This window comes from Carassius auratus, chromosome 45 (assembly GCF_003368295.1).
Source record: "Carassius auratus strain Wakin chromosome 45, ASM336829v1, whole genome shotgun sequence".
In the NCBI taxonomy this organism is placed as follows: Eukaryota; Metazoa; Chordata; class Actinopteri; order Cypriniformes; family Cyprinidae; genus Carassius; species Carassius auratus.
In genome coordinates this window covers 14,950,792-14,975,777 of record NC_039287.1, presented here as the reverse complement: position 1 = coordinate 14,975,777, position 24,986 = coordinate 14,950,792, and the positions used below count along the sequence as shown (strand labels likewise).

General features: G+C 39.9%; 3 protein-coding genes across 5 annotated transcripts in view; 2 read left to right on the top strand and 1 right to left on the bottom strand.

The window, feature by feature from the left end:
- Positions 1-6,035, bottom strand: part of LOC113063388 (YLP motif-containing protein 1-like) — a 28,791-nt gene extending 22,756 nt beyond the window's left edge. For 2 of the 3 annotated variants that reach the window (XM_026233741.1, XM_026233739.1), the window contains exons 1-7: positions 5,238-6,035; positions 3,744-3,944; positions 3,406-3,603; positions 2,755-3,284; positions 549-2,666; positions 317-443; positions 64-220 (exon numbers count right to left, since the gene is read on the bottom strand). In XM_026233741.1, the coding sequence (XP_026089526.1) occupies positions 64-220; positions 317-443; positions 549-2,666; positions 2,755-3,284; positions 3,406-3,603; positions 3,744-3,944; positions 5,238-5,759 (3,853 nt within the window). In that variant the 5' untranslated portion in view covers positions 5,760-6,035. The remainder of the gene's footprint in view (positions 1-63; positions 221-316; positions 444-548; positions 2,667-2,754; positions 3,285-3,405; positions 3,604-3,743; positions 3,945-5,237) is intronic. The other variant, XM_026233740.1, reaches the window with a different exon arrangement.
- Positions 6,036-10,249: 4,214 nt separating this feature from the next.
- On the top strand, positions 10,250-15,937 carry fosl2l (fos-like antigen 2 like). The gene is made up of 4 exons (XM_026233738.1): positions 10,250-10,505; positions 10,642-10,810; positions 11,230-11,337; positions 15,161-15,937. The coding sequence occupies exons 1-4, from the start codon at positions 10,450-10,452 to the stop codon at positions 15,431-15,433; spliced, it is 606 nt and encodes a 201-aa protein (XP_026089523.1). The 5' UTR covers positions 10,250-10,449; the 3' UTR covers positions 15,434-15,937.
- Positions 15,938-17,208: 1,271 nt separating this feature from the next.
- On the top strand, positions 17,209-24,140 carry kcnk5b (potassium channel, subfamily K, member 5b). The gene is made up of 5 exons (XM_026233737.1): positions 17,209-17,514; positions 19,984-20,095; positions 20,782-20,948; positions 21,037-21,205; positions 22,945-24,140. Exons 1-5 carry the CDS (start codon positions 17,329-17,331, stop codon positions 23,670-23,672), a joined length of 1,362 nt encoding a protein of 453 aa, XP_026089522.1. The 5' UTR covers positions 17,209-17,328; the 3' UTR covers positions 23,673-24,140.
- The last annotated feature ends 846 nt before the right edge of the window (positions 24,141-24,986 follow it).

Below are 24,986 nucleotides of genomic sequence, written 5' to 3'. Positions count from 1 at the left end.
TGTTTTTTTTGTACATATACATTTAATCTCATATCAGTTACCACAGGTAGAAGACATACAGACCTCGGCCATGCCCATAGTCCACTGTTTTAGCAATGAATGTGGCTGTAGGGGCAGGTGCTGAAGATGAATGAAGGAAGCCTGCAGATTGATTTGAAGGGGCCAAACCAGCTTCCAAAGGTTGACTACTCTGTCCAGTTTCTGACAATAAATTGGTAGCCTTTAAGAAAAACAAAATGGTCAAGCTATTGCAATAATGGAAATTAGTTTGCCATTGGGGGTAAAAATTCCCATTTGAAACTCAAGGTTGGCATACCTGCAGGGCACTTTTAACCTCAGGCGGAATTTCCAATCCAAGAATTCCAGGGGGAAGTTCTGAAGTTATCCCAGCTGACTCTGGGTTTGAAGCTCCTCCCAAAACCATCTTGCTTTCCTGAAGTTCTCTATGAGCAAAAATGTCCCTCAAGTTAATATTTTAACTTATGGCATATCAGCTAGTTTGATTATATGACATGAAATGAGGACATACTGATGGGAATTGTTTCTACCTTATCATTTTCAGCTCCTGGGCAGCTTTGAGAATGATCTCATGCTGCCGTTGAGACAGAGCAAGTACGGTTTTATTATCACTAGATGAAGACTGCTCAAGTGGAGGATCAAGGGATTGAGATGCAGGCAGTCCAGCTAGCGGCTCTGGGTTGTGTTCATAATGGGACTCCATTTCATCGACTTGATGGGAGTAAGATCTCTCTGGTGGGGGTGGAGGAGGGATCCTTTCCCAGTCAGAACGAGAGTGATAAGGAGGCTCCCGATCACGTTCTTGATAAGGTGGATTATCAGCATAAGGTGGTCCTCTCCGTTCCTCTCTATACCGATTCTCATCATCATATGGGAATGACCTTTCTCTTTCATCCAACCAGGGATCCTCTCTTATGTGCTCTGGGGGACGATGTGGTGGATAGTCTCTGTCAGGCTGCTCCCTGCCCCATTCCTCACGAGAACCATAATACTCATCATCTTGTTCATAAGCTTCATGATATTCATGGTCTGGCCTTCTGGACGCATCATCCTCTGCACCATAAGGGTATTCCTCTTCATAATTTCCTTCATGAGGTGGTTGGCCATGCCACCTCTCCCTTGGCATTGTGGGCCTCATCGGAGGTCTTCGAATCCCTCTCACCATTTCATGGGGAGGTAAAGGAGGACGTCTCAGCCCCCTCCCACGAGGATGAGTCCATACAGGTTCTCTGTCCATTTCTTCTTCATATACGAGGGGTCCAGCTGGCCCCCCTTCCAAGATTTCATGAGGAGGTGGTGGCCGTCTCATGTCTCGCTCCATCAGGTCATGGCGGGGTGGTGGTCCCCATGGACCTAGACCACGTCTGAACCGTGGTCCCATTACCCCACGTGGTCCCATGTGAGGAGGTCCGTGTGGGGGGCCAGGAGGAGGGGGGCGTCTTGGACCATGAAGCATAAATCGAGGATGGAATGGGGGTCTTCTAGGGCCACCTGGAGGAAAAGGAGGTCTAGCATGCATGGGAGGTCTTGTCTCTGCCAAGTATGGATCTTCTTCCTCCCAGTATTCCTGTGATTCTTCTTCCCAGTGTTCATCTGGATGAGTGCTCTCTGGGTGCTCCCTGTGATCCACTGGGGGTATTCTCTCTCTAGGCTTTTCATAGTACTCTTCTGGGAAGAGTTCCTCTTCTGGATGCCACATCTCATGGGGTGCATCCTGTTCATCCATTTCTCCAGGTACTTCTAAAGAGGGGTCTCTCCAAGCCGAATCCTGGTCCTCGCTGTGTGTTATGGCATCTGGTTGCTGATAGTCATAGGGATCCTCTGGCATAATTTCTCTCTGACAGTTGGCATCAGCCATTTGTCCACCATACTGTCCTCGACCACGTGCACGGCCCCTGCCTCTGATAGGCAAAGGCCCTTGGCCCCTTCCCCTTCCTCTGGTTACCTGCGGTGGGCCTGTCTGATTCATCACATGTGGCCCCCTAGGAGCCTCCTTAGGAGTATCAGGTTTAAACTTATCATTTTGAGGAGGCTTTGTTTGTTGTGGTGGCCCTTTAGTTACATTGTTGGTATTAGAAGGTTGTGAGCTAGACTTCTGAGAATTTTTGTTGGTGGTGTTTGGACTTTCTGTAGGTAGGAATGGTTTAGTAGTATTTTCTTTTAACTTATCCTGCTTTGCAGCATCAGATTTAGTATTGTCAGATGTATTATCCTGAGTTTGGGGAATGGGTCCACTCTGAATAAAAAATCCATCCACTGAGTCCAAGATGTCATCTGTCAGTGACGGACGAGTTGAAGCACCATTTTTTTTGGTAATTTGATCTTGGGTATTTTTGTGTTTTTCTGGTTCCAAATGAGATTGAGCAACTGGTGGTGCATCAGGTTTTGCCGATTGTTGCTTTGTTTGAACGCTAGGGACAGGACTGGATTGCCCTCCATACCCTGGTTGTTGAGGAGGTACAGGGGGTCTTTCAAATCGCGTAGGTGCATTCTGCCTAGGGGGGTTCTCAGGTCTTGGTGGACCCCCAGGGTGAGGAGGAATACCTCTGGGAGGTCGGTTAAATCGCTGACCAGTGTCAAATCTAGGTGGTGCACTAAACCGTTGCTGGGGTGGCTGTTCAAACCGAGGGCCTCTGGGACCTTCAAACCTGAAAAAGATGATAAATTAAAAATCAGAAACCCAGCACCAGAAAAATGCGCTAATAATGTGTGAAATTCTTATTCTAAATGCATTACCTTGGGCCATCAAATCTTCCATGAGGCCCATGAGGACGAACCCCTGGTCCAGGTGGTCCAGCAGTTGTACCTTTTTCAGAGACAGAATCTGAACTAGAAGATGTAAAACGTTGTACAGGTGATGGCCCCTGTGGATTAACCGGTCCAGAAGGTGGCGGGGCCTGTTGTGAAGGTCTTGGCATGGCATCCATATTAACTGGTGGGCTGGCTAAATGCATGTTTCCGTTTGGTCCGGGGAGTCGATGTTGCCCATATGGTCCCATCATACCCCCATACGAAGAAGCTGTACCATACTGATGCTGCATAGCTCTTAGAGTTGTGACTCTCTCTTGCAGATGTGCTGAAGTTGATTTCATTTGCTCTTGCCATTGTCTCCACTGGGCTTCGTAATCATGTAGCTGGTCTTTGTGTGGGTATCCCTGAAACTGTTCTAACCACAAATTAAAGTGCCGGTCCCATTCTTGGTACAAGGGAGAAAACCGCTGTTGCTGCATTTCATAGTGCTGCAACTGCATCTCAAAGGGCATTGTCTGGTGAATATAAAAAAATCACAATGAAATTACATTGTTACCTTCTTACATTTTTCTTATGTTTCTGCCCTACACCAAAATATTTTTAGAGCTAACAATATAATACGACAAGAAATTGTACCTGGAGATGAGCTGGCTGTTGAATAAGCTGTTGGTACTGTTGCAGGACTTGCTGTAGTTGAGCATGCTCTTGCATCAGTGCCTGGTACTGAATGCTGGCCCTTTGATGCTGCACATGCTGCCAATGGGCAGCTGCCGCCTGCAGCTGTTGAAGACGTGCTGCTTCAGCTGGGTCTCCTGTATTAGTGATGCCACTGGGCTGAGGTGAATATTAGTAAACTATTAAATACTAGTTATCAATTGATACAGTACCACATTTTTGAATTCACAGGACAGGTTAAATAAATTTATATACACAATGCATGATTCAGAACACTATATTTTACTCAGAGAAATTACTTTTGATTCATCTGGTGGTGGGGGTGGAGGGGGTTCCTCTTTGGGAGGTGGGGGAGGAGGGGTGCTCTTTGGGGGTTCAACTGGAGGTGGTGGAGCAGAAGCATTGTTTCCAAGAGATGAACTTTGATTCTGCTTCGCCTTCTCGTTTTTCAGCTTTTGCAAATTTTGACGATGCTGCTGATACCAATATTCCTGCTGCTCCTGTACACAATAAATACAAATGTGAACAACATTTGGCTAACTATAGTCCTTAGTGGAAATTTAAAGTTAATATGTACTTAAAATATTCAAAGAAAAATTTTATTTTGCTGAAAATGTTATCTCAGGCCATCTAGGATGTAGATGATTCATCATCAGAACAGATTTAGCATTACATCACTTTCACACCAACGGATCCTCTGCAGTGAATGGGTGCCGTCAGAATGAGAGTTAAAACAGCTGATAAAAACATCACAATATTCCACAAGTAATCCACACCACTTTAATCCATCAATTAATGTGTTGTGAAGTTAAAAAAATAAAATAATAAAAAAAAGCCTTGTTTTAACAAACAAATCTGTCACTATTAAGGAGTTTAACTTTGTTGAGTTGTTTGGATTGTTGTGATGTTTTTATCAGCGTTTTTGACTCTTACGGCACCCTTTCAATGCACAGGATCCATTCACAATCAAGTTAAACTCGTAAACAACTTTTATGGCCTATGGGGTGATACATTTTTCAGCAAACTGAAAAAGGATTCGCATAAACACTTTGCCGGTCAGTAACTGATCACAATTCATAAGTAATCTACCCAGCTCTGTATATATATATATATATATATATATATATATATATATATATATATCTTTTTACCAGATTTAGTTCTGCACTTATTAAATTTTATTTGTTCCCCTCTAAATAATGTTGTTTCACTCAATTGTTACTTTAGTTTGAATGTTTTTATAAAATTATTGTGCACCCATGAATTTTGAATAGAATAACTTTTGCTTACTGAATTATCCACTAACCTTGTTTATAGTAGTCTTTTTTATCAGACTATATATATATATATATATATATATATATATATATATATATATATATATATATATATAGAGTTATTTTCATTAAAATGAAGTTGTCTATATTTAGCAGATTGTGTTTAACACCCACAAAAGTATAGCAATTCTACAGTGGCATCGGATCTGGTCTGAAAAGAATTGTTGCATCCCTAATATTTAACCAATGATATTAACATTTTTTGTATGCATATTTTTTTCAGTATGATAAAAACATTGCTATTTAAAAAAAAAATTTAACTGTAAAATGCTGTATGATACCGCAGAACATGACAGTAATTTTAGAAATTAACGACTTTAGTATAATTCATGTTTTAATACAGTACTCAATGCAATCTCGTGATCCACACGAGCTGGAAAGGTAATATGCTGTATAAAGTGCCTGTATTATTGCAACAATACGAGATTAATATTAAAGTATGCCCCAGAAGCTTGCCTGTTGAGACATCGACGAGAAGTCGGGCTTTTCATCCGCCACCGACGCACTGTCTTCGCTAACCTTTGGTGCTGGAGCGGGGCTCTTCAGTGCCGGTGATGAAGATGGAGGAGGCTCGGGAGCTGGAGGTTTCACTTCTGGTGGCGGAGGCTGTGGTTGAGGGGGGCCAGCAGGACCTCTCAGAGTGGATGGATCTTGAAAGCTGTTGGGTGGCGCGGTGTGTCCGGTTTGCCAGTACGGAGGCCCGCTGCTGCTGGTGGAGCTGGTGGTGTTGTTGCCGGAGTGATGCAGCACCGACTGCAGCTGCTTCAGATGGAGCTGCTGCAACTGCTGCATTTGTTGCATATGCTGTTCTTGTAAACTAGAGAAATTAGACGACGCTGTAAGAGACGGAGCGCCATATCCTCCAATTTTTTCTCCTGCTACTGCTGGAGGCTGAGGTCCCCTAAACTGATGAGGCCGCGGGCCGAAGTGTGGAGGAGGCTGGTGTGCCCCTCCGTAACCGCCCCAGGACGGATGCATGCTTGAACCGAGACACTGCGGGCCAGGCAAGGCCTAGCCGCCTGAGCGCATAAGGCCGGTTACTCCGCAACTATCGCTAGAACTGTTTGCAGATATGGCCGCACTTAACAGCCAGGCTCTATCTATCATACGAAAGTTTGAAGAAAATAATAATTTATCTTTACAGATGTGTGAAACATAAGATGTTTAAATTCATAATTATTGTCTGAGCGCTGTTTCCTCAACGAGTCTGGATGCGTGCCTCAGCCTGACGCTTACTTTGCGTAATACGTCACGCATTTCTTTTACTCTGCCGCATGAAAGACACGCGCATTAGCGCCACCGTTCGCTCTGGTTCAGCGATGAAAAAATTAAATATTATTATTTATTTTTTTCTCAAGCCGATTATATTCTTCAAATTTGAAAACCATAAGAAGCTCAGTTCATAAAAGCAATGCGTAGAGAAAGATGGCCCTGGTTGTCATATCTAAAGACAGCTGCTAACGTAACCCCACAAAAACCAAATGTTTCCACAACTATTCAAAACTTTGTACCGCAGCATTACCAAAATACAATGTTTTAAAACAACAACCAATATGTAAAAAATAATAATTATGTAACCTCATCAAAACATGTTTGAAATGTTGTGAAAATGCTAACATGAATACAAAAACCAGTCCAAACTGCAACTTTTAAGAAATATTTTATTTAGGTGTTAAAATAATGCAATCTGTACATGGATTAAAACTTTAAAATATCATGACAGTATCAAAATAAAACCAAGCCAAATCTAAAAGGCACATACAAAAGATGACTGAACAATAATACATTTTCTGACCAAAATTCCTGCATAGATGTGATTGCACCAAAACAAGGGAGTGGTAGTTTCCATTAAAGAGCTGACAGAAAGAGCAATTTACTTCATAAAGAGAATCATTGGCCAAATTGTGTTAATGTAGGCTATGATGCAGTGATGTAAACATGCTGGCACAGCATGCACAATACATTCTGTTTCCTTTTCCACCTGTATTGTCCTCTTGTAAAGGACACTCATATACCCTTTCAAGATACAGTGTGGTTTACCACAGCAGATAAAACCCTTACAAAGCAACAGCCTTCAAAAGTACTGTGAAATTCAAACAGCAAGAGTCAAGCGCAGGCTTCTGGTCTCCGAAAGGAGGTGTAGGTTCAAATCCCACTTTGGAGAAGATCCTTTTAGAGTGATTAGATAAAGAGTCAAAACTCAAAATAATGTGTCATTTGCGTTCAACATAGTACCGAAAGCCAGGTTAAACTGATAAAACGGCTCATCAGATAACGTGAATCAGTTTTCAGAAAAGGCTAAGGTGCCAGACTCAAGGATTTCCAACCTTTTCGGGACATGAGGTTTCTGGTCTGTGGATGAAGCTATGGATTCTTTTGACAGTTAGCTTTTAGAGTGTCATGTATGAGAAATGTTAAATTTGCATGCGACACAGTACCACAGGGCACGCTGATCATCGAATAACTTGCATCAGGTTTCAGGATGGCCAAGTGGTCGAAGGCATCAGACTCAAGGATTCTTTTCTGGACATGAGGTTTCTGGACTCTGGATTGAGAATTGGGATGAAATCCCACCACTGACAATTTAGAGTAACTAGACAAGAAAATAAACCTCAAAGAATGTAAATGCATTAAGTGCTATGACTGTCATTCCATATCGAAGGCTCCACTGATTGGACTCAGAGCAAGCAATGGCAGAGTGTTTTAAGGCACCGGACTCAAGGTCTTGCTACCTTCTCAGGAAAAGAGGATTCTGGTCTCTCCGAATGGAGGTGTGAGTTCAAATCCCCCTAAAAACATTTTAGAGTGATTAGACAAAAAATTCAACACTCAATGCATTGAGTGCTGTAATTTGCATATGACATATTTGCATTGCCGTCAGACAGACTCAACTGATATGACTGATCAACAAGGCAGAATTGCAGAGCAGTCCCAGCTGCTGCACTCAAGCGCTTTCAAATTTCTCGGGACATGAGATTTTCGGTCTCTGAATGGAAGTATGGGTTCAAATCCCACTTCTGATGGCAAGTTATAGACAAAAAAAAAACACCTCAAAGGTCTCTGTTCAAATCCAGCATCTGACAAAAATCGGTTGCACATTATTTTACAGTAAGTGTACTTACATGTACTTATCTAAGAAAGTTCAGGTAATACAAGGTAACTACACTAGATAGGGTTAGGTTTAGGGGTAGGTTCAGGGTTAGTACCTAGTTATTACATAGTTATTGTAATTAATATAATAAGTACATAGTATGTACATGAGGAACAGGACTGTAAAATAAAGTGCTACCCAAAAATCATTTACAGTGACTGGACAAGAAGACAAGAAAATGTCTAAAGAATGTTTGAAAAGTGTTCTGTCATGGACACATAATAAAAAAGTTTCATTATGAACTGCTTTACAAATTGCATGAAAGGTAATTCATGTTTATTTCATCTGTTCATTTCCAACGGGAAAATAAATGTGCATTTACTTTTAAATACTTAAATAAGTACAGTTAAATGTGGATAATTTTCACTTAAGTAAATTTGGCTATATACAGTTTGAGTTTAACCGAGTAAAGGTTTTACATACTTAACTTCATTTCCCTGCACTTACACAACTCAACCTAAACAAATGCAGACACTTTCTTATTCAAAATGTGACATATATGAATTACACTGACAGCCAAGTGTCATGCTCAAATGGGTAAAACAAATAAAGAAATAAATCCAATAATTCAGTTAAAGGATCAAGTTAGACACAGTCGGACACTTTTAAATTATTAGCCCAAATCTTTAACCACCAAGTTAACTTAAGAGTAAATCGAATCTAAATGTGCAGTGTTTTACGAGTTTGATTCCATACTGATACCATGATTGTGTATTTGTATTATGTTTGATCAAACCGTAGAACACAGTGCTAGTTCCACCAAAGTCATGAGTGTGATTCCCAGCTCAGAATTGGATGATTTGATTAAACGTATGCTGTGAGTAAACATGTCTGGCAAATGCATGGATCTAATTTGATGGAATAAAAACCAGTGTTTGATTCACAGCAGTATTCAACTGCATCTTGTCACATGTTTGATGAAACACAGCCGAGATATATGGACAGAGACTGCAGTGTTACTATGTAACTGAGAGCTGGTGGTGTTGCCAAGCGACAGGTTGAATGCAGGTTTTTCATAAGTGTTTAATTGTTGTAGTCTATTCATGCTAAGAAGCGAATGAGCTACAAGCAGGCCTTAGCACGGATGAAGAGCAACATTTCCCTTTTCTCTTCATCTTGCTTCTCCATTATCTCCAACCATACTTCTTCATCTTATTCCCTGAGTTTTTGTTCCTTGTGTCTGCTCTTATGCCTGCTCACATATCCGGCCTCTCGTGCTCTTTGTGGGTTAATTATGATCCCTTTCACATATAAGAGTCTACGTGCTTTAGTCCCACACACTCTTTCATTATATCAGCATGTCTTTAATAAACAGCACAGTGACTAGTCTCAACATGCTTTGGTGTGTCCATTAAAATAAGACACAGTTTAAAGCAGAACAGCATACATGGACGGCTGTATAAACTAATCATGTTACACACGTTCACAAAATGTTGTAATTCTCATGGCTCTTTTTCAGAAAAATCTTTGGTGAAATGGATCTCAGTCTGAAGGTAAGGTAGTTTGAATCTCTGAAAGGCCACGAGCAAGAAAATGTCATCTGAGCTGTGATAATACTGAGCCTTGGAGAATATTCTTGTGTGACATTCACTCCTACACAACTGCGGTAGTGTGGCCGAGCACATGCTGTTCCCTGCTAAACACACACATAAACACACACACACACACACACACACACACACACACACACACACACACACAAAACACACTCAAGAGCTCACAGATGCAGGCATAGGTCTCAGTGTTTAGTCTAAGAACACTCTGTGCTTTTGCTCATTAACTCCAGCATGGCTATTATATGGAACTAATAAACACAAGCCCTGCTGCATGCTAATGGTTTAAAGAAACATGTAACAATGCACTTCAGAAAGGCCTATGATTTAAAAACATTACGAAATGTGACAGCGTATCAGCTTTGAACAAAGACAAATATCTATACAATTGCTACAGTTTCTCATAATCATAATTTTTTTTCTGAAAATATCAATAGAAATGATACATACACATATATTTACGCGAGAATTTCCCTTTTTAACCCTTTTGGAAAAAATAGAGACCAGATAAAACCAGAAAGAAAAAAGTTTTATAAATACAATAAAATTAAAACTAATAATAATAATGTTTTATTAATTCTAAATTACATACTAATCAAATGCAAATTTATGAAATAATATTGACTAAGTTTAATAACAGTATATAAGACACTGATAGAGCATGTGTATTTATTTGGGGTGTGTATCTATCCTGAGGGATGAGTGCCGCTTGTGCGTGGAAACACGTGACGTAACTCACGGTAGGTAATTCCACGACCATCAAACGCTTGCGCGCTGACGCAATTGCCCTTTTAAGGAGACATTCGTCATTCAAATGATTGCAATACTAGGCCAGTGAATGCCTGTTGCTGCACTGATTGAGAGGTGCATGGGTGGAACTGGAATTTCAACATCGGGACTAATACCCTACACCTCAACCAGGAAAATTCATGGCAAAATACCATTTAATTAGGAGATATTTGGAATGAACGCAGCTGAACGCAACTGCATCTCTGGAGGCGTTATCTCCAATTGCATCAGGTGAGTAGTATAATTATGTTATAGGTCAATAAATTCGCATGTTTTAACCTTTTAATACAAGCACGCGGTATTTTGCATTTGATCTAATTAAATTTACCGTATATTTTCTTCTTCTTCTTCTTCTTTCTTTTTTCAGCCAGGTCGAAATGCAGATATCCAAAAGTCCTTTTATCACCACTGTCAATGCAGCCCCATCGAGACGAGAGCTGCGCTGGATAATCGAGCCAGTGATGCCCAGTGAGAGTCTGCACCAGACCAGTCAACCTCCAGCAAATCAGAGAGAAAGCTTCAAAAGAAATCTACAGGTAAAAATACTTCAAATGCAACACCTTACTATTTTCTGTATATAAATATGCATACAATAAACACATACAATTGTCATAAATAAATAATAAATGATTGCAGTTTTTCCAAAAATGCTCGTCCTGTTCAACTTTTGAAATGAAAAAAACATTATATAGATGGGCTCTGACTGAATGAGTGTTATAAGGCTATAGCAAAACATGATATTGATATACTGAATTCACACAAAAATATCATAATTTAATCAGAATCTAAAACACACATTTGTGTACAGCACTTTCCAGTGTGACAACTAGCCCCAGTCTTCTCTCTCTATAACTGAATTAATCTTTAAAAGGTAACAACAGATCAATAAAGTGAAGACAGACATATGTTATTCTAGTTTTTAAAATAATACTCTGTTCTATTGCTTCACCATTAGCTCAGTCCAGATGAAGAGGAGAAAATAAGACGGAGAAGAGAACGTAACAAAATGGCTGCTGCCAAATGCCGCAACCGCAGACGAGAACTTATTGACCTTCTCCAGGAGGTGAATACTAGGACTTTACTGCCATTCTTTTTTTTCATACTGTGTTCAGGGTGGTGCACTTTTCTTGTTTATCCAGTTTTAACTTGAGACTGATTGACTGAATCACCCAGGTATTAACACATAAATGAATGTTTTCATAGTTTCAATTAGAAACAAGAATGGACAGTCACACTCTCAAAAACAAAGGTTGTTTATTGGCATCAGTGATTCCATGAAAAACCTTTAAAGGAACAGTTCACCAAAATGTACCCATCTTCAGGCCATCCAAGATGTAGTCGAGTCTGTTTCTGCATTGGAACAGATCTAGAGAAATTTAGCATAACTTAATCACCAATGGCTCCTCTGCAGTGAATGGGTGCCGTCAGAATGAGAGTCCAAACAGCTGATAAAAACATCACAACAATCCAAAAGTCATCCACACCACTCCAGTCCATCAGTTAAAATCCTGTGAAGTTCAATGCTGTATGTTTGTTAGAAACAAACTATCTGTAACAGTTGGGTGTACTCTAGCATAGGAATAAAGCGCTCGTGGAGGGTCTTAATCAAAAGAGGCATTTACTGAACATCGATGGAGATAACAGACAATATACAACACATTAACATCAGGATACAACAACAACTGAACTCACATTACATTAGGTTAATCACGGACGAGGAAGAACTGAACAGACAGGGTATTTGAGAACACAGGACGTAATCAGGGAACTGGAGACAGGTGGGGATCAATCAATTAACAAAACAAGAAAGGAAGATGACCATATAAGGAAACCAAGTTCATGAACATAACAGTTTGCCCCCTCCCAGAACGGTGCGTCCTCGCACCGCAAGAGGAATACCAGCGGAGGGAGAGTGGGGGTTATGGAGGCGGGCGTGGGGCAGGCAAAGAGGGAGCAAGGAGCTAGGAACCAGGGCAGAGTGGATGGAGGGAGGAGCCAGGGAGGAGCCCGGAGCAGGAGGAGCCAGATGGTGCTCCAGAGACCAGCCAGGATGGAGATCCACGGTGGAGTCAACGATGGGAGGAGCCATGGTGGAGGAGGAGCCATGGTGGAGGAGAAGCCGACGACACCAGGGGGCCGAAAGACAGACTACACTGTTGGGTGAGGAGCCCAAGATCGAGCAGAGCAGCCGCAGAGCCAGTGTGAAGCCGATGATCCGGAGGGCCAAGACGGAGCAGAAGCGTCTGGCGACCAAGGCAGAGGCGGGGCCCTGGAAGACCACTGCAGAGCCGGAGCGACTGAGGATGGAGTTGGAACCATAGGGAAGGAGGAGCCTGACAGAGCCAGAGGGATGGAGTGACGAGGCGAAGCCAGAGGAATGAAGTCTCAAGCGGCGGATGGTCGACAACTGACCAAGGTGGAGCCGGAGGGACGAGGGAGCCCGGTGGAGCAGGTGGGATGCCAGGCCACGGGGGAGATGAGGGAGCTAAAAGCCAAGGCGGAGCCGCTGGGTCAAAGGACCGAGGAGGAGTCCAGGGCTCGGAGGCTGGAGGCAGAGACAGGGAATCCACACGGCAAGGTGGAGCTGGAGACTGGAAGTCCTGCGGCGAACCATTGCTCCCAGATGGCGCAGACTGAGGGTGAGCTGTGGGACTGACTGTCACAAGCAGAGATGAGATCGAGGAACTGTCTGGTCTAGGAGGAGGTGGGAGAGGGAGGCTGAGAGGGAATACAGGAGATTCAGGACTGGACAGCACCAGCGGAGACACAGAAAATTCAGGGCTGGGCGGAAACAGCGGAGACACAGAAAATTCAGGGCTGGGCGGAACCAGCAGAGACACAGAAAATTCAGGGCTGGGCGCAACCAGCGGAGACACAGAAAATTCAGGGCTGGGCGGAACCAGCGGAAATGGAGCACAGGAACTGACTGGAGGAGGTAGGAGTGGGGGACTGAGACGGTATACAGGGGCATCAGGGCTGGGCGGAACCAGCGGAGAAACAGGGGATTCAGGAATTACCTCCATAAACCAGTCCATAAGGTCCATAAATTGCTCCATATCATTTCCAGATACCAAAAACAGCTCACCCTCAGTCGTAGAAGTGTGGGCAGGGCTTTCCTCCACGCCCTCGTTCTACACTAAAATTCCCATGACGCACAGTGTTGCTGCCTCACACACCCGGTCAGTCACGCTCTTGAGGTCCTGCTCCCAGTCGGTGAAAGGCTCGGGCACTGCGGCTGCGGTGGGCTATGGCTCCGTGCGGCGTGATGGCGGCTGGCTGGTCTCTGGTTTGGGAGTGGGGCTGGAGATCTCCTCTTCGGCGGTGCAGATGGTCCATGAAGATCCATTTTTCTCCAGCACCCACTCCACGAAAGTGGCGAAATCCTCTCGGGGACCGTTCGCTGGTAGGTGTGCCTTACACTGCTCGCTCAGGCCGGTGTAGTAGAAATCTGAGAGCGAGCGGTCGAGGAAGTGGGTAAGGCACGCCAGATCTAGAAAGTCCCTGGTATGGTCCTCCAGCGAACGGTCCAGTTGCTCCAGGCATAGGAGTCAGACTGCTGGAATCGCCAGGGAGGAAAACAAAAAGAAAAGAAAGAAAAAATGCCGCTAAATAAACTACACTGTTTTGGTACTTGATTCTGTTACAATTGGGTGTACTCTAGCATAGGAATAAAGCGCTCGAGGAGGGTCTTAATCAAAAGAGGAGTTAACTGAACATTGATGGAGATAACAGACAGTATACAACACATTAACATCAGGATACAACAACAACTGAACTCACATTACATTAGGTTAATCACGGACGAGGAAGAACTGAACCGACAGGGTATTTGAGAACACAGGACGTAATCAGGGAACTGGAGACAGGTGGGGATCAATCAGTTAACAAAACAAGAAAAGGAAGATGACCACATAAGGAAACAGAAAGTTCAGGAACATAACACTATCATTAAGACAATTTTTTTTTTTTTTTTACTATATCGTTGCTTCCGTGTAAAATTGCTCTATCCGTAATATTGCTTTCCACATTGAAAAAGTCATCTCGTCTTAATCAGGAGAGAAGTATGCACAGATCAAGTGTTTGCAAGTGAAAACCGTTAAAACAGTACTAAATAAATTTGTGAATATTGATGTGAGAGGACAGCAGAAGATAGAATTTTTTTCAATAGAAGAAGCATTATTATGTGTTTTTTTTTTTTTTTGTCCAGAAGCAATGGTTTACAGGTAAAACACTTCAATGGATTTTTTTCATACAAACACGCAGCTTTTCACTACAGATGTTAATTTAAAAAAAAAAGAGACACATGGTTTACTTGCATATTTTTTTTTAAATCACTCTCAATCTGACATCACCCATTTTTTAATGAACTCTTCCTTTAACATCAATGGAAACTCTCCATTGCATTGTAGTGGAAAGAAATTCGGTCATCATATTAATCATTTGGTAAAATGCACTTATTGTGTACATACATGGTTTTACATTGTACTTATATTTGAAAAAATATCTGCATGTAATTACATCTATAATTAATTTCTGTAATTACATTTATAATTACACTGTTGACCCATCCCTTACCTTAACCCACTCTTAAACCTACCCAAACCACCAAAGTGTAGGATTAGGTTTATGGTTAGTAGTGCATAGTAGTTAAGGCCAATTAATATACACTGGGACCAGAAATTCTTAAGAACATAAAAATGTTCTTTACACTATGAACTTTACCTTTCGGGAAGCTAAAATGGATCTTCTATGGTATTGCTATGAAAACCTCATTTGCACCCTTTAGTTTTAAGAATGCAGTAGACTCTGCTTCAGAGGAATCTGTTACTGTTACGTAAGAAGCAGCAGCACATGCTAATGGGATCCAGCTGTGAATTTGTTTTTAGGAGACTGAGCGCCTGCACATGGAGCAAGTCGTGCTGCAGAGGCAGGTGAGCTGCCTGCAACGAGAGAAAGAGCAGCTGAAAATGCTACTAGCATCCCATGCATCCATCTGCACGCTGGCACAGGACAAACCTTATTCCTTGGACACTTTTTTGCCAGGAGAGCACCTCCCATCCAAAATTTCCATCACAGTAAAACAGGAACCGCTGGATGACGTAAGTGGGTCGGGACATTTGGCACTCCAACAGACGGAGAAAGGCTCTAAATTACACTAAATTCAGTGAAGACAATGACGCACCAGTGCTTTTTATTTACTATCTTTGTAAATACCTCATTACCACTACTAAAGAGACACACTGTGTTCAACATCCAACTTTTCCTGTGTTAAGAAACCTATTGCAGATGAGAGTGAAATCAATTCTGGTGCTCTGTTATCATATTTGTTCCTTGTTTCCATGTAGTGACCATGTCTGTTATAACTGTCTTTTAAGTAGCAATGATATTTTCTAACAATGGCTGTAAATGACTGGAATTTTTTTATTGTGGTATGTACGTCTAACTCTAAATGCACTGACATAATATGTTCAACAAAAAAATAAAAAGGGCTCGACAGTAAGAAAAGAAAAGCCCTATGTTGAAGATATTGTACATTATTGTGAATTGTACTTTAACTTATTTAAATAAGTTACTACGGTAATGTTATCCAGCTGGCTTTCAGTTAATAATGTGTAACCATTTAGAAGCATCATTTAGAATGCAACTATACAATATTGTTTCAAACAATTTAATAAAATGTTTAATAAAAATATAATGCTCAGTGAAGAATTCAAACATGTTTACACTTGTTTAACAATTAGATGAGCTAAACTTTTTCTCTTTTTTTGCATTGATGTTTGAGGACAAGTAAAATGATTAATTTATCTAGAATGACAATTCATTTATTATATACCCCCACAACAAAAAAAATCTCCTTTTAGGAAGGGTTTAGAAAACATGAGTAAATTATGCCAATTTCTATTTTTGGGTGAGCTAGCCTTTTAAGCAGTAAGCTTAGAGTTACATGCAGCAAGATACAACATGCCACATAGCATGCAACAAATGGAAGATATTTTGACATCTGCAAAGGCAATGCTCAGGCATGCACGGAGAGCCCCCCTTCCCCATCCCGTTACAAAGGAGGAGGATTTCCAGTCCACTGTGAGCATGAGTTCCTGTTTGGGATTTGGGAATCTGACTTTCAATTCACAGAAGCCTTTGCATTTTCTATTTCAAGGTCACAGGATATTATGAAAAAATCCCCTAAATTTTAATTGCTTTCTTCAGGTGTGAAATAGGAAGAATGGTGTTAAGTGACCGGCGTTCACACGAGAAGAAACCTTGACTCACATTTCCTTTTAAAAACAGGTCTAGTATGTGGCTCAACCAAGATGGATATCTATTACTATATATAGTATACTCAGTAAATAGGAAGTAGAGAACATCAGTATGAAATCTGAAATCTAGATACACCAATTCCAAAGTAATTGGGCCCTTACTTAGAAGTATGGCATTGGAAAACAAAACAAAATGTTTTTGCCATTTATTGTTAGGCTATATGAAGAATATGAAGAAAAGGGTTTAATCATACAGGAAAAAGTTGTTGTTGTTTTTTAGAATTTTTAAATGGTCCAGAAAAATATTATTTCAAGAAACATCACCTGGACGGTTCTTTGGGAGAACTAAAATGGTTCTTCTGTGACATTCCTTGGTACTCTGCAAGAACACCTGTGTATACTCAGTGAAACTGACTTCATACATTCATTAAAAACATCTTAAAAGTGCATACAGAAATTACTAAGAGTTAAGTTCTGTGAAAAGATCTCTTTGTTCGTTTTCTAATGTTTGTAAATTTGTTGTTTCCCTGAATGTGTCTTTCCTCAAAACTAAAATGAATCTTAAAATCTATCAAAGACCCCCCAAAAAAACCAAACAAACAAAGAAAAGCCACGCAGTTTAGCCAGTCAAGGCGGACACTCCTCGCGTTCACACCTACAGCCAGGCGTGGCTCCGAATTCAACTTCCTTCCACACGCATCATTACGTTTAAGTAACACCACCAAAAACTTAGGCGACTTCAGGATTGGTTATTACTTTGATGTAACTGAGCACAGAGCAGGATCTACTTCAGTATTATGGCGGATAAAGGACCTATTCTGACCTCAATCATCATTTTCTACTTGTCCATCGGAGCCGCGATATTTCAGATCCTCGAGGAGCCGCATTTAAATGCAGCTCTGGAGGAGTATAAAAACCGCACTGCCGAGTTATTAATGAAATATCCCTGCTTAAATAAAGATGATTTGGACCAGATAATCGAGGTAGGCTGTATAATTCGATTGTTCAAGCGTTGTTTAGAAAAATAGTTTGGTGATTTTAAGGAAACATTTCCAGAGGCTGGGAAAAAGTCCTTCCAAGTTTTTTTCCCAAGTGTTTAAGTATCGGTAATTGTTGTTGCCAGTATAATAGAAGTGCTTCTCAGACACAAGCGACGACTGAGAAGTTTTCGCCTGAATTTAATATAATTTTACAGCGTTGAAACACTTTTTGCCTAAACGTGTAAAATCTCTTGAGGTTGGCGATCCTTAAAAAAGACTGAGGCGCGATTGTTCCCAGTTTGTGGACTTTTCCCCCCGTGGGCAATAAAAGTGACGAAGTCAGAATACTATTACCACGAGAGAGAGCGCGCACGTGCATTATGCATCGAATATGAAAACAAAGCAAGCGGTTGTCTTCGCTTTGGTTCTGTTTTCAAAATTGGTTACCTTCAGAACTTAAAGGTCTCATCTAAGGACTTTTTTTTTTTACTTCATTTGACTTCAATGCAAGACAAAAGAAATCATACGCACACACACACACACAAGTTTAACTCCACCTAGTAAGTTTTACCCACATATAGCATGCATTTAAAGTAAATGCTTTATAATAAATATAGCCTAGTTAACAGTTTAATTTATACTTATTGATTCTGAACATCTCATTCCGATTCATTCGACATGAATGTAAGGCAGCTCAAATTAATGGTAGATCCACAAACCAGTTATTATACACGTTTTATCTGGTTTGTATCAACATCTAAATTAAAAGTTGTAACTGGATAGCTCAGTAGTCTTGAAATCTTATCTCCTGTGTTAACCCCATATGTTTACTATACACTCAAAGAAGTGTGAGCTTTTGTAATTTGTCACCAGATAACATAATTTACCATATGACTAACTCACCTCATCTGAAAAAATCTGAAGTATGAAATCAGTCATAGTTATTTTAATCAAGGACATCAGTAATTATGCACGATCTACAGTAGCTTACAGTAATGTGGCATTTTGCTCTGTTCATTAGTGCATGTAACCTACTTGTTTTACAATTATCTTGACTAATAATTTTAATAACTTTTAAAACTAACACTTGAGTGGTATGGAAATCTTTTTTTTTCAGCTTGTATTGGTTTTCTGCATGTTTTTGTTGATGCTGTGTATGGTTTACTAACATGACAACTGTACTTTATAAGTGCTGCAACATTTGTCAGTCATGAATCCTGTAACATGATGTGGCAAAGAAAGCCTGTTCCTCAGGTTTTCAGACAACAGCATTGTTGTGGTGGTGTAGGCTGAATACTGATATTTTACATGATCAAGCTAGAAGATAGTTATAAAAAGTGTGTTTCTGTTCAAAATCAAAGAGATGTGGAAAATTAATTTAAAGTTGTTTACTTGTACATGAAGTCAGATGGAGATTGAATCTGCGGGATGTCCTCCACTAAGTTAATTTGGGTTGGGTGTGTTTGTTTGCATAGTCACTGATTTGGGCATTTAAATAGCCCTGTTTACAGTTACAGAGATAGGCTGACTGCAGCCTTACCGACTCTAACTTATGTACATGAAGACAAGGGTTTATTTTGCTGATATCTCTACAAACACTAAACACTCTTCCTCTTTTCCTGTTATTTTGACTTCTGTATTGAAGCCTGTTTCCGCCTCGGAGTAAAACAACAAAATGGGTAATCATGAGATGAAGACACAACCACAATCAAGAAATAAATTACAATTTTGAGAAAAAAAAGTGACCTGTAAGTCTTAATTTGTCAGATATAAAGTGAGAAATAATAAATAAAGTCACATTTATTTATTTATTTATTTATTTAGAGATGTAAACAGTTTCTGTATTAGGGCAAATAGTTTTTTTTTAAGTCTTTCTCAAAGATGTAATTTTTCGTTCATGCTCTTTGTTTTGTTTACAAACATTGTTTATTTCTCTTCTCAGTTCATTTTATATTCAAATATGCACATTTGTATTTAGGGCTGCACAACTAATCAAATTTCTAATCGCGATTACTATTATGGATGCCAGAATTTCGTAATCGTTCAAAGCGGCAATTAATCGTTCGAAGCCCACTTATGTTATTCTGCGTGCTTAAGTTGCGTTTTTTCTTTCTACGAGTTATCTTAAGGGTTTTTCCCATTGTTTATTTTTAGTTTTAGTATAACATTATAATACCATTCATATTTTTACTTTTATGTATTTCAAAGAAGAAACCAATCTGATGTATAGTTGACATTTGAGGCTTAACACAACAGAAAATTACTAAAGGTTTTTCAGTTGGAGTGTTTTCAGCTTGTTTATTTTCATATAAAAATATGGCGTGCAGTTGCATCGAACAGTGGAACACACATCATTCAGTGTAAATTGTGAGGAAATAATCGACAATTATGGTTTATAAATAATCGTGCAGCCCTATTTGCATTTATTGTTAAATAACATGGTTAATATTTAGTTTTCTGTTTCAACATCAGGTTGTGGCTGCGGCGGCTGGAAGAGGTGTGACTGTAACAGGAGAAAACCAATTCAACAACTGGAGTTGGGAGAACGCTGTTATTTTTGCTGCCACAGTCATCACTACCATAGGTATACACACTGCACTGACTGACTTTTTTGTAAGTTATAAATATTTAAAGTTAATATCTTTCTATTACACGAAACCCAGCTAAACTTCAGTGTTGAACTGTGGCTGAAATGTCAGTTGTTGTTTCCACGTTGAAATAACATTTAATGGTCAGTTGTTCTGAAAAGCTCACAAAATATAAAATATCGATTTACACAGTAAAAAGAGCAAAGCTGAAATGTTTAAGTGTCATAGCATTGTTATCAGTAGAAGACTTGGATTTAGAAAAACTGTTTCCACCACAGAATAAAACAAATCAAGGTTATTAGCATTATTATTAAAAAGGTTATTCACACAGTGCAGACCTTTTATACTTGCATTTCTGAGAAAGAATAAAAAAAAAACTCATAATTGCAAGAAATAAACTTTTAATCGCAAGCAAACTCAGACTTTTGTTTCTTTATGATTGTGAATTTATATCTTGCAATTTTATGAGTTAATGTTATGTAATTCTTACTTTTTTCCTTTTAATTACATCTGCAAATTCTGGTTTTGTTTCTACAACAGAATAAAAATGAAAGGTAATTGCAACTTTTTATCTACAGTTTTTTTCTTTTCTTGTGGAGAACAAAAGGCTTCCATACCCAATGATCTGGCTTTAGGCAGAGTAAAGATGTTTTACACAGACTTGTCTACTCAATGATTACAGGTTATGGCAATGTTGCGCCGAAGACAAATGGAGGCCGTTTATTCTGTATCCTGTATGGGCTCTGTGGCATTCCTCTTTGCCTCACCTGGATAAGTGAATTGGGTACATTTTTTGGCGGCAGGGCAAAGCGCCTGAGTCAGGTGCTCCTTCACAGAGGCCTCACTGTGGTAAGAACATCATGGTCAGAGCCCTCACTTTTTAAAAAGAAAAACAATATCATTAACATCCCCATTCATGTTTTCTCTTTTACTACAGAAAAAAGTGCAGTTCATCTGCACAGTTGTATTCCTTTTATGGGGTTTCCTGGTTCACTTGATCTTCCCAGCCGTTGTATTCATGGGCTTTGAGGACTGGACTTACTTAGAAGGCCTGTACTTCTCTTTCACCACCTTGACGACTGTTGGTTTTGGTGACTACGTAGCAGGTAACTATACAATTGCAAATAGATTTTTACATTATTGCAGAAAAAAGTTGAAAGTGAGGAGCCCACAAACTTATGGAAAATTACAAATTAAAGGAATAATGAACTGCCTTTGTTTTTTATTGTATCCTCTTATAATGTTATCAAGATTTTCACATCAAAATACATCAGAATTTAGAAGTAATAGGCTATTTTCAGTCCTGCTTTGACCCCCTCTCATCAGAACGATCTGTTTGAATAGGCGCGGCGGATTGAGGACTCGGAAGTTAACACCCACTGCTATGATTGGCTAACAGTTGTGTATGTTTGCATAAATACTCCATTCATATCAAACAATCTGTAAAATAAACAGACAAAACAAAAGTGATCACGTAATGAAAACAGTTACTCACACTTGTGTGTTGCGACATAACTATCGTACTTGTATAATCGCACAGCATCATCTTTTAGTTTCAATCTTTCTGGAAATCCTGCATCAAATTGTGCTTTGTTTGTGAACGAATCCGCTGTAAAATGAAGTGAACAAAGGACCAAGTTTTTACTGACGCAGCACCACACAGACTTGTTGTCTTTAGATCCATCTTTATCATTCGTTTTTTGCTTAAACCTGCGTTTGCCTCTTGTTATTTACACAACATGCATGAATAGGTGGGCGGGGCTAAACAGGCAGGGATATAGAAGCAGGCGCTGATCTTCTTCTGCGGAGGCGGGGTTTAGCCACACTATTACATCATAGAGTGACACATTCTACAGTACAACCTGTCGTTGTGGCAGATTGGCTTCAATATCAGCTAGACGAATTAGAAAGTTTTGAGGTCTGAAACTTACAAGATGTTTTCATAGTACAGTGACCTCTTAAATGTAAAAAATCATGGGAATTTTGATTTCTCAGTTCATGACCCCGCTAAAGAAGATAACTAAATGTATTTTTATACATTCAACAGCAAAGCATGAAAACCAGTGTTTTCATCACCACTTGCCTTTTGCTCCCTCACTAATAGTATTGCACTAGTTTCTAAACATTTCAGCTAAACATTTAATGGGCAAACATGTTTTCTTTACAATATATGCTTTGTATCAGTGTTCGTTTTAGTATCATTGAGATGTTATAGTTTTTGCTAATATTTTGTTTTCATGTAAAAAAAAATTAATTTATTTTGTTGTGTGGTTGTGCCATTTTCATTAGGTCTTTGTTGTTTCTAAATAGTCCATATTAATTATTTCATTTAAATGGAATAATGAAATATCAATTAATGTTAGTTATTTTGGTGCATTGATTTAAACTAAATGAAAACGACAGAATATTGCTGAAATCTGCATTTTATTTTATTTCACTTAACAAAACTGAAAAATAAATAAATAGACCATTTTAATGGATTTAGCTGACTTTAATATAATAATGACCCTTTCTATATAATAATGACTGTAATAACCCTGCTTACTATTTTCCATACACAGTGAGTAGTCGTCAAATTTGGTCTTTGGTAATATAAACCTTCTCTTTAAACCCAGTGGCGTCCGAATTTAGCTTGCTCCACTGTTAATCAGTGATGTTGCGAATATCTTCATCTTCATTCTGTCCACTGTAAAATGTGCACCAACATATGATGCATCAACATGATGCATTGTTTCCTGTGATTGTGATTCTGTATAGACCTATGCTGATTAAAAACAGCTTCTACGTGGTGTAAAAATAACTTGTTACATTGAATAAAGGAAGTTCTCTTTGTTTCTTCTTGTAGGTGTGAACCCAGATATAAATTACCCAACTCTATACAGATTTTTCGTGCAGTTATGGATCTGCCTGGGTCTTGCCTGGCTGTCTCTGTTCTTCAGCTGGAATGTGCATATGGTGGTCGAGGCGCACAAAGTTCTGAAGAAAAGGAGGCTGAGACGCCACAGGCTGCCCATCGATGACGTACCAGAACAAAAAGAAGTCAAAAAAGCCTTCAAGCCGCCACCTCTCTCTGGCGTCATCGACATCTTTGATTTCATGTCTGAGAAGGTTGAGGACTACAGCGATGTTATCCGAGCCATCGGAGCAGACGAGAGGAGGAAGAAGAAGCAGGAGGAGGAACTGGCGCGGTCCAAGAGCTGTAGTGACCTGCTGCGCGGCCTGGTCATCCCACTCGATCACTCTCCTCGTCTGAAACGCCGCTTCAGCGTCAGCGCAAACATGTGCATGGTCACGTCTGGAGAGTCAACGGATGGCCTCAACAGCAACAACAACAACCAAGAGGAACAGACGCTTCTGAAAGAGCACCAAAGAGATGCTAAAAATGTTAGAAAAGAAATAAAGAGCGAAGAGAAGCCTAGACGTAATGGATGGGACTCCCGAAAATCTGACCCTTCAATCTGTCAGAGCCCTGTTCAAAGCCCTACCGTTACCACCAGTAATAGAGGATCAAGATTCTCAGTGTCTAAAATATCAGAAGACCGTTTATTAGAGAAGAGAAAAAGCATTGGTTGATGAAGAGTCTGATCAAAAAGGTCAAAACCCAAAAATGTCTCAATTTTTACATCATTAATTTTCAGATGTGAAGGTCACTTTGGCTGAGCTGATACAATGAGGAGCTTGTGAGGAACTACGAAGACTTTTCAAAACCAATGAATTTTGCTCTGATACACAGACAGGTGCTTCCTCTACCTAAATCAAGCTTCAGACGCGCTCGTTGGTTTCCACAGTATTGAAAAACAGGTCCCGGACTGTGACAAAGATAAGTATGTGAGGGTTGGCAGAGGAAATGAATTTGATTTCCTTCACCCACGTTGGAAAGTTTGGGTGTGGTACTGTGGTTTTAACCATGGGTTTTTCATTCTTTCTCTGGATTTATGTTACCAAAGTGACCGCTAGGAGAAATCTTGGGATATGTTAAGAATGGAATCCTAGCGTATTGCTAACAGTGCAGTATGGACTGAATAAAGCACTATTTTTAAAGTAGTCTTCCTAGTTAAATACATCCTAAGCTCATTTGCTCCACCACTAGCAAAGGAGTTAGGATAATAATGACAGTTTCCAAACAGGTTTCCCAAACAATACCCCTGGATTAGTTAGACAACCAGAATGTCCCATCCCATACTCACGCTATTGTTTGGGCAATGTTTTGATGCCATCGTAGTGTTTTACACTTGGTCAGAGGGAATCAATGTAATATTAAGTAGAGATTGTGTGTTTATATGTGTCTATGCCCATACATTTAGCTGGAATACAAGGTATTTTAACATAAAAAAACATCACTTTTGAAAAGAGTATATGTGAAACAGTATGAAAATAATACTGAATTGTCACATGACCATAAAATGGTAGAGTGAATTCTGGGTGTCTTGAATGCTTGAATGCAATGCTCAACTTGCTCTTGGGGAGCGTTTTAAGAATCGGCATATGGGATATAAATTTAGTCTTTACACCTGACTGATTATGGATTTTACTCATGAATTTAGCCTTTTTTGACTCTTTGATCATCATTTGTATATACTGTATATTTTATGTTGTTTTTTTGTATGCCACTTTTGGTAATAAAAAGTATTTTTTTTTCACAGGACGCCTCTATCTGCTCTTGCCAGACCACATCCGGTCTGTTGGCAGAAGTGGTGAAATTATACATGATGAACCAACTTCTTAGTAGTTTAGTTAAGTCCTTCCAAACTGCACTGAGATATTTCTGAAAACGCATAAATTCTCCATAATATATGAATTCATTTGAATTCCATTATTTAACAGTTTAACTGTAAAGTTGTGTTTCCGAGCTACCACAGTGGCATGCATAACATTACTAAAGATTGC